The 9,812-nt window shown below is 69.0% G+C and overlaps 1 protein-coding gene across 1 annotated transcript; it reads left to right on the top strand.

Moving 5' to 3' along the window:
* The first annotated feature begins 8,153 nt into the window (after nt 1-8,153).
* On the top strand, nt 8,154-9,080 carry PTF1A (pancreas associated transcription factor 1a). Its single transcript, XM_075706137.1, has 2 exons — nt 8,154-8,778; nt 8,878-9,080. Exons 1-2 carry the CDS (start codon nt 8,154-8,156, stop codon nt 9,078-9,080), a joined length of 828 nt encoding a protein of 275 aa, XP_075562252.1.
* Nucleotides 9,081-9,812: the final 732 nt, after the last annotated feature.

Here is a 9,812-nt window from a genome sequence, read left to right as displayed (position 1 = left end):
GGCGCCCGCCCGGCATCCCCCAGCCCGCACCGCGGCTGCCGCTGCCCCCGACCTCCCCCGGGCCCGGGCCCGGCGGGGCAGCCCCGTCTGGCCCCGCAGGCGGGGCCCGGCCCGCCCCGCTCGCACCTGAGGGGCTCCGCAGGAGGAGCCGGGCGGCAGCCGCGGCCCTGCCGCCTCCGCAGCCGGCGGAGCCTCGGACTCGGCCGTCTCCGTTGATTTAAATGATATTAGCTGTGAGCCCTTCTCCTGTCGGGCCAATTTAGGAGCTGATGAAACAGTAAATTGTTGGTGGAAACGTAGGCAGCTTTGTGCTCTGCCAAGCAGGTGCCTGGCGGTTTTAGTCAAGGATTGGTAAATTTACAAGAGCGCAGTGGACGTGCCCTCCCCGGGCTATTGTGAAATTCAGGGGCGAACAAAGGAGAACGTGAATATTCACACAGCCGCCTTTCAGCGTGTGGCATTGCTCCGCAATGTTTAAAGCGCTGCGCTTTTTTTGGTTTTGTTTAGAGAAAGAAAAAAAACCACCAACACCCCCCCCCCCCAAAATCAGAAAGTACCTGTTTGCGTTTTAAAGCACATGGAAATCATCTGTGAGCAACCATATAATTTGATTTGCTAAGCAATCTGCGAGGCGATTGCACATCATTTATAATGTTCATTGAGCATTTTGCTTAATTGTGTCTCTTTTTGTAAAGGAAGCACAGCCCCCTCCCGGCTGCGGCCGGCACAAGTGGCCAGATTCCCATGGACCCGCCGACAACCGCCGGCCTTGCGCGGGGTTTTTCCCAAGCGGAGCCGTCCCCACCCGCACGTCCGGGGGGGCGAGAAAGGGGCTCAGGTACGGGCTCGCCCCCTGAACCCCCTCTGCTCGCAACCCGCGGCTTCGGCAGGTGCTGCCGGCCCGGGCTGGCGGGTGCCCGCCTCCCCTCTCGCCGGGGCGGTGCGGCCGCGGGCGGCGAGCCCCGGGCTCCGCAGGTGCGGGGCAGGCCCGGCGGCACCGATGCCGGGGCGGGGGCTGCTCCCCTCCGCCAGCCGCAGGCCCGGGCGAGGAGACCCGACAGCGGCACCCCGAATTCCCTTCGGGAAGGACCTTTGCTGGCACGGCCTTGCTGGAGTCCCCCCACCGCGTCCCCCTCCAGGTGCTTTGCAGCAGCTGGTCGCGCCTCCGCACGCCGCGCAACCTGCGCGCAGGCCGGCGGAGCCGCCTTTGGCGGGACGAGCCCCTGGCAGCCGGCGGCCTCTCGGCACGGCCGGCGCCGCTCCGGCCCCTCCGCGGGGGCGGGAGGCGAGGCCGGGAGGGCCGGGAGCGGGGCGGGGGCTCCGCCGGGAGCGCTCCGGCCCAGCGATGCCGCTCGCCCGCCGCTCGCCCGCACCTTTTGCCGGCCGCGGCCGCCCAGCCGCACCATATAATTTGATTTTCCCCCGTGCCCGCAGATCGATTGCAGCTCATTTGTTACGTTCAGCGGCTCCTCGGGGCGGGGGAGCGGGGGAGAAGGGCGGGCCGGGGGAGCCGGCGGCACAAGTGTTGGGATTCCCATGGGCTGTGCCTGCTCTCCAGCTTGCCGCGCTGGCACCCCGGCCCGAGCGGCCGACAGAGGGGGGTTTGTAGACACGGTGACCTCCGCGATCTCGGCTTGAAAGAGCCTGAAAGGAGGCTCGCTATGGTGCATTACCAGCCCAGCACCCAGGTACCAGCTCGGAGGGGAGGGCGCGCAGCCGGGCCGACCCCGGCTGCAGGTGCCGCCTCCTCCGCCGGGCGTGCGAGGGCCCGGGGCCGCCCCGCCGCCTTTGTGGGGCCGCCGCCCCGCCGCGCCGCGCTCGCCCCGGTAGCGGCGCCGAGGGGGGAGCGCCGCTCCCCGCCTGGGTGTGGGCCTCGGGCGGCGGCGGCCGGGGAAGCGGCGGCCTCGCCGCGGCCGGGTCCGCTCCCTCCGCACCCCCCCGGGCCGCTCCCTGCTCCGGGGGGGGCCGCCCGGGTCCCGGGCACCTGCCTCCGGGGGTGCTGTGGGGCACAGCCCGGAGGCGGCGAGGGCTGGTGGGGCTTTGCTGGCCCGCGGGGGGCGAAAGGGCTCCCGCAGCCGCCTCTGCGAAGCGGTTTTCGTCCTCCAGCGTCTGGCAGGGCGCGGGCCCGCCCGGTGTCAGGCGTGCGGTGGGACACCCTGCGCCCCCAGCGAGGCGTGCGGGTCGCCTCCCCGCACCTTGGGAGCAGGAAAGCCGCATAAAAGTTTGTTACCAGGAAACACGCAATCTCCCGAGGTTGCACCGGGCAAAGCCTAATTGAGATTATGCTTTCAATGGTAAAAACTGAGAAGATTTTGTCTTTTTCAACTAAATAAAGTGCCATTTCGAATCAGGAATCGCATTAGGGTTTGGATTTTTTTAATCCTTTTCTGGTAAAATAGCGTTTGCGTGGGTCTTGGGCTAACTCTGGTCCAGTCTTTCTCCTGCTTCCTTTCTGCATCAAACCTTGCACCTCTGAAAGAGCGCAGCACACCAAGGAATCCCCACAGGTGAGCTGCTGAGTTTTATCATCTTGAGGAAAAGATGGCCATACTCCGTGTTTGCTCCACTGTGGCTTTACGGACCCGAGACCTCTTGTTTAACCGGACACTGACAGGGTGGAGATGAAGATTTGAGAAGAATATTGCATAGTGCCTGCATGGAGGAAGGGGGGAACTCTCCCGCCTTGTCTTTCCATGCCTGTGGTTTCATGGCATTGGATCAGCAACAGGAGTTAGGAAAAACATGCAGGTAACACGAGAGTAGGAGCTGGATTTTTGGCCTGGGTGGGAAACCCAACAGATCCGGGGACCTTAGGAGACCTGGGGTTCTGCCTTAGCTTTAGCTAACGGGTTTCGTTATTCTGGAGTATCACGACCTCGCCGCACCCCTGTGGCTGCTCTCCGCCCGGGACCTCACCGCTTAACTCCACCTTTGCCCCGTTTTCCGTCTCCTAACTGTTCGGGGCCATACGTAGCAGAAAGTAGAAGCCGGGACACGTACTGATGGGCGGCGGGGGATCTCGGGGGCAGCGGGGGCCCCGGCGGCCTCTTCCCGCTGGGGCCGGCGGGGCCGCGCTCCCCGCGCAGCGCCCGGGGGGCTCGGCGGGCGCGGAGAGGCGCCGGGAGCCGCGCTGCTGCTCCGCACCGCGGGGCTCGCACCCCGGCGGAGGGGCTGGGCAGCGGCGCCCGGGAGGGTGCGGGGGCGGCCGGTGCCTTGATCGCGCCTGGGTGCCCGGAGGGAGCCGCCCGCCGCCCCGCCCGCCGCTAGGGCAGCCCAGGCGCAGGGGCGTGCGGATGAAAAGGGTGTTTGGGGCAGACTCCTGGGAGGTGCGAAGCCCGCCGGGGCCCGACCCCTCCGGCACGGCCCGCCCTGCTCAGCGCCGCCGGGGACCGGTTTCCTTCCGCGCTCCGTGCAGAGCATCGCCGGGTGCCGTGCAGCCCCGGCGGGGGGGGCGGGGGGGGGACTGCTCCCGCTGCCCGGGCCCGCCCGGGCCTCGAGAGACCCCTGCCAGAAACCTGTCAACGGGAAGGGATGGGCGCCGGCGGGCCCGGCGCTCTTCTTGCCCTGGAGAAGCAGAGCCGCTGTGTTCTCCCAGCTGCGCCCCGGAGCCCCTGGCCCGCGGGGGAGGGCCGGGTGCTCCGGGCCCCCTCGGTGCAGGGTGCGCGCCCTCCCCTTGTTCCCTCGGGGGGACATTGCGTGGGCCCACGGAGGGTCGGCAGTGGGGGCCGGTGGGCCAGAGCCCGCACGCAGCCCTGCCCTGGCCCCATCCCCCGCCCCATTTCTGGGACCTTTAGCGGCTCCTGGTCCCTGTGAAGGTGGCTGCAGGTAGATTTCTCGCGTGATCACTGAGTCCGGAGGGAAGGCGATGTGCTGCCCCTTGCGTCCCCCGCACTGGTTCCTGCCCTCGGGGAATAGAAATAACGCAGTGTCAGACGCTGGTCACGTATTTTTCTTTGCTGGAGAGCGGTGCGGGGCCGTGTCGTTCCCGTGGGCACGCCGCTGGCCCTCACGGCGGGCAGGGGGGCGGCGGGCGAGACCCCCGGGCAGGACACGTACCGAAAGAAGGGCGTTCGCGACACTGGCGGGGCCCGGGCTGCGCGGGTGCCGGCTCCTGGTTTTCGCAAATCTCCTTTTCGTCACGTCTTAGGCAACCCGAGGGGAGCTTTCCCGCGCCTCAGGCTGTTCCTTCGGGGACGCTCCGTACTCATTTCTCAAAGGCAGATGTACAAAGCTGGAATCGTTCGTCTTTAAAGACATCATTGCCGCAGGGCCGAGGGCTGAGCTGGGCACAGTGCGGGGACCGCTTCTGCCCCCGAGCCGGGCGTCGCAGCGGGCACCGAGCGGCCGGGGATGCCACGTTTCATCGCCTTCGCACCCCAGCGCGCCCGGCGACGGGGAGAAGGGCTGTACGAGACCCGTCCCACGCATCGCTTCCCTCCCCTGGGCCACTGCTCGCAAACTTTCCAAAGATCTGCCAGGTCTGAACGGTTTCAAGACAGGCTCCGGGTCCCCGACAGTTTGGAAACGGTGGGCTCCCAAAATATCCCTCTGCTCCCCCCAGCAGCGCGCTCCCATCATCGGGAGCTGCCGTGCCACCTCCACCGTGTGACATCCTCCGCCCAGCGCGGTGGGGCTCACCCCTGCGACGGTGGCCAAAGAGCTGCGCTGGGAGAAGGCTGGTGGCAGGGGCTTCGGGGGAAAAGAGCCCGTTTCGGAGGGGGGGGGGGGTGGGTGGGTGCTGCCCCTCTGCATCTGGCGGCGCTGGGTCTGCCTGACCTGGGGAACACGCCGCAAGGCGGGCCGTGGCCAGCGTCGGGGGGGGTGTGTGTGTGTGAGTACGTGTCTCGAGTGGGTGCGCTGGTGACAGGAGCCACTCGAGGCCGTTTGCTCATCGGCTTTGAACTTCCCAGCTCCAGCCGGAATGTGGCAGGAGCAAGGACTCGCCATCCCACGGCGGATGAGTCGTTGGGCATGCAGGAGCGGGAACAGAGCCAGCTCTGTGGCCAGGAAACCTCCCCGAAATCACCTCAGCGTTGTTAAGATTTAGGGGTTTGCTTTCTTCTTTTGCCGGGTGTTTCGGGGTAAGAGTGCCACGGATCCGAGAGGACTTCATGTACGATACCTGCAAGATTTACACACGTGTTTCCAGCCGTGATGCCTTCACACGCAGCGGTCATTCCCCGGCTGCACGCATCCCGGATAAGGCCGTGCCAGGCAGGGAGGGAAGGAGCTGCCTCATTTGCTTTCAGAAAAGGAGATTCCCCGACCGCAGGCGTGGCCCGGCGCTCCCGGTCCGCCCGGCCGCCGTGGGGAAGGACCGGGCGCACGTCCAGGAGTGCCCCAGCTGGACAGGTCCGAGGGACCCGGGGCCGAGCTGCCCTCCCCGGGGCTCCGCACCGGGCTGGGGGCCGGGCTGCGGGCGGGTGACACCTCACAGGGGCGCGGGGACCGCGCCTCGGCTGCGCAGCGCGGCTCTGGCACCGGCCGTGGCTGAGCCGGCGGCCCCGGGGGACCGCGGGGATGCGGGGGCGGCCGGGGGCTCCCCCGGGCTACCCGGCCCCTCCAGCCCCGCCAGCAGCCTCAGGGGCCGGGCACGGCGGGCCCCTGCCCTCCCAGCGCTGGGGACAGGGGATGCCCGCGGTGTAAGGGTGCCCCGCGGAGAGCCCCGGGGCGGGGAAGGGGAAGCACAGCGGTTCCCGTGCGCCGTCCGCAGGTGCCGAAGCTGTGTTTGCTCTCCCAGGTGGGTCCCTCGGCTCGGCGGGACGGGGCTGCCCCCGCCGAGCGCCGCTGGAAGGGCTGGGGGTGCCGGTGGGCAGCGAGCTGGGCGGGGGCCAGGCGTGTGCCCCGGCCGCGCAGGGTGCCAGCAGCATCTCCGGGCGGCAAGAACACGGTCACAGCCCGGGAGACGGCGGGAAGGGTTGCCCCGCGCACCCGGCACTCGTGAGACCGTATCCGAGGTCCGCGGCCGGTTTTGGGACAGCCGGTACAGGAAACACGCCCGAGAGGGGCGGAGGAGCGGCGGGGCGGTGGGTGCCGGAGCCGCTGCCCGGGCTCGGACCGGGGCAGGGGCGGCGTCGGGGGGACCCCGCAGCACCCTGCGGGGGGGCGTCCAGGGCCCCGGCTCTTCACAGCGGCGCGGGGTGCGGGGGTGGGGGGCAGCGGGCGTGAACGGAAACGGGAGAAATCCGGACTGGACAGGCGGAAAACCTTTTCCACCATGCGAAAACAGGAGAGAGTTGGACTTTATATCCATAAGGGAGCACTTAACTAAACGCTTTAACCCCGAGGAGGGTGAAGCAGCAGCACCGGTTGCCCTGGAAGCTTCCACAGGCTCCGTCCGCGGAGGTTTTGAGGACCCGATGGGCTGAAGTCCTGCTCCGGGCTCGCAGCTGCCCCGGGTCCCTGCCGGCCTGGCTTGTCCCCGGGGGGAGTGGGCAGCGCAGCGGGCCCCCGGCGGCGCAGGCGGGGCTCGGGCGGGCGGTGTCCGCCGGGCCCCGCGTTCCCCGGCCGCGGAGCAGTCGAGGCTCGGCCGCGGGGCGCGGTTGCTCCTGCTGCGGTTTGGAGAAAGTCATTAACCATCCCCCGAGCCCGGCCCCGTTTCACCGGGAGCCGTGCGCGGTGGGGAGCCGGGGAGGGGCCCGCCGCCGCCCGCCAGCAGCGGGCAGCCGGGCCGGGCTCTCCGGGCGCAGCGGCGGGGACCGGGCGGTGATGCCCGCAGCAGGGCGGGAGCCGCCCGCCCAGCCCGGCCCACGGCGCTGCCCGGGCCCGCAGCCCCCGCCCGGACGTGAACGGGGGAGCCGCTTCGCCGCCGCTTCGCCCCGCGGTGGGGAGGCTCCCGCGCTTTGCCCTTCCCGGGACGGGGGCAGCGGGGCCCCGGCCACGCGTGGGCGCGTTCCTGGCTTCGCGCGAAGCTTTCCTCCTTCCCTTCTCGTTTCTTTCGCGTGGTCCGTCTGCAGGGCAGGACTTCCCAAGAAGCGGCTCTGGCAAAGCTCTTTGTTCCCTCCCGTGACTCCCGCGTTTCCCCGCCGTTATCACGGCGTTGTCAGCGGCTTTGAAGTCGAGTCATTTATTAGGCTCCCGGAGCTGGCCCTGTCTTGCTCTGCTGATAGAGCGGGGTGCGTTTCCACTCGGGGTTTGATCTCTGCCCGTGCCGGTGGCACGCTGGAAAGTGACTTTCGATAAACCCCGACAGGCTCTGCCGGACAAACTATTGCGGCGCTAATGACAGAGATAATCCTCCCCTAATCTGCCGGGCAATCCATTTCACCCCAGTGAGAATTTTTAAGGCTTTAATCAGCGAGAGTCAGCGAGGGAATTATTAACAGAGCCTCGGCCAAACGGGCTCGTCCCGAGGGGGCAAGGGGAGTGGGAAAAGGGAAAACGCGGCAGGGCGCGATGCGGTCGGAACCGGTGCACGGCCGGGCGCGAGGAGCTGGCGTGACTCATTTCGATGTCGCGACTGAACCGTCTCCCGTTCCGACGCCGCGAGGAGCCCCGCGCCATCGGCACGCCCGACGCCCGCCCCGACGGTGGCCGTGCCGGCGGCACGGCCACCGTCGGGGCGGGCGTCGGGCGGGAGAGAAGCGCCGGGGGGGCGCGGATCGGGGGGGTGACCGGGGAGAGGTGCCGGGGCGGAGCGGGGCCGCTCGCCCCACGTGCGGGGAGCGCCGGTCCGAGCGGCTCCGCAGGCTCCGGGCCCGTCCCCGGGCGGGGGGCGCCGCCGGGGCCCACCCCCCCCCCCCCCCGTCCCCGTCCCGGTCCCCGCCGCGGCCCCGCCCCTCGGCGGTGACCCCCGACGGGGGGGGGGGCGGGGGGTGGCGGCCCCCCCGGCGCCCGCTGATTGGCTGGCGGCGGCGGCCAGCGGCACGCGCCCGGGGATGTCGTTATAAGACTCCTCGCGTGCCGGCCCGCCGCGCCAGCCGGCTCCGGCTCCGGCCCCCCCTCCCCGGAGAGCGGCGGCAGCGGCCCGGCCGCCCGGCCACCCAGGGGCGGGCAGGGCAGGGCAGGGCAGGGGCGGGGGCCCGGGCCCGGGCCCCGCCGCCGCCGGGGCGGCTCGGCGGAGCGGGCCGGCGGCAGCGGCTGGCAGGCGCGTCCCGGCGGGGCTGCCCCCCCGCCCCGCCCCGTCCCCGTCCCCGGCGGGGCCGGGCCGCAGCATGGATTCGGTGCTGCTGGAGCACTTCCCCGGCGGGCTGGACTCCTTCTCCTCGCCCCCCTACTTCGACGAGGAGGACTTCTTCCCCGAGCCGCCCCCGCGGGACGCGCTGGCCGCCGACGGGCTGCTGGAGCCGGAGGTGGACTTCCTCAGCCGGCAGCTGCAGGAGTACTACCGCGACGGCGGCGACCCCGAGGGCGGCTACCGCTGCCCGGCGCCGGCCGCCGCCTTCCCGCCGTCGCCCGCCTCGCCCGGCTTCGCCTACGAGTGCTGCGGGGCGGCGGGCGCGGCGCTGCTCTCGCCCGGGGGGCGGCTCCAGGCGCTGGGCTCGGCCAAGCGGCGGCGGCGGGTGCGCTCCGAGGCGGAGCTGCAGCAGCTCCGGCAGGCCGCCAACGTGCGGGAGCGGCGGCGGATGCAGTCCATCAACGACGCCTTCGAGGGGCTGCGCTCGCACATCCCCACCCTGCCCTACGAGAAGCGGCTCTCCAAGGTGGACACGCTGCGCCTGGCCATCGGCTACATCAACTTCCTCAGCGAGCTGGTGCAGTCCGACCTGCCGCTGCGCAGCGCCAGCACCGAGGGCCCCAGCCAGCCCAAGAAAATCATCATCTGCCACCGCGGCACAAGTAAGTGGCGGCCCGGCCCGGCTCCGCGCCCCGCAGGAACGCCTGCGGGCCCCGGCAGTAACCCCCTGCCTTTCTCCCCCCCACCCCCGTGTCCCCCAGGGTCTCCCTCCCCGAGCGACCCCGACTACGGACTCCCCCCTCTGGCCGGTCACTCGCTGTCGTGGACTGATGAAAAGCAACTCAAGGAACAAAACATCATCCGGACAGCCAAAGTGTGGACCCCCGAGGACCCGCGGAAGGTGAACAACAAACCCTCCCTCAACGACATCGAGAACGAGCCCCCCTTCGACTTCGTGGCGTGAGGCGCCCCGCGGGAGGCCCCCGCCCCGCCCCGCCCTGTACATGCTGTATGTAGAGACCTATATTGTAAATGTATTTTAAGATCCAGACTCTAAGGGCAATCAACTTTATTTATCTATTTATTACGGAGTAGCGATAATGAGGTAGAATCGTCTGTTTTGAATGTATAATTTATATAATTTATCCTGATTTTTTTAAGATATGCAATAGGTTTATTCCACCAGCACCTTTTTTTGGGGGGGGGGAAAAATAATGCCAGAACCTGTGAAAATAATTTATTGCCGCACGTGGACTCTTCCTGTGTTTGTTAATAATAAACCCGGATTGTACCTTGTGGAGCGGTGTGTTTGTGGGAAGCGGCTGCCGAGAGCTCCACCGCGTCCCGAGGAAGCCCTGCAGCAAACGCCCGGCCCGGTCCCCGGGCAGGCGGGGTGAGCCCCGGGGCCCAGCCGGCACCCTCCGCCCGGCTGCCGGCCCCACTCTGCCCCATCGCCGGCTCGGGCTGCTCTTATACAGCCGGGGGGGGGGACGACGACGGCGACGGGCGGGGGGACACTTTCCCCTTCTCTCCACCCCTTTTGACGTCCTCTCCTGAAGTGCTTCCAACTGATGTCTTTGTCTATCTCTAGGAGGTCCCCTCCTTTCAGTCCCTCTGCTCTGCTTGCGGTTTCCAGCTGAAAGACCCGAGTCCCGAAACACCAACCTTGCGAGGGGGTTTCCCCCCCGCCCCCCGC

The sequence above is a fragment of the Pelecanus crispus genome, chromosome 2 (genome assembly GCF_030463565.1).
Source record: "Pelecanus crispus isolate bPelCri1 chromosome 2, bPelCri1.pri, whole genome shotgun sequence".
Classification (NCBI taxonomy): domain Eukaryota; kingdom Metazoa; phylum Chordata; class Aves; order Pelecaniformes; family Pelecanidae; genus Pelecanus; species Pelecanus crispus.
This window is presented reverse-complemented; position numbering and strand designations above follow the sequence as displayed.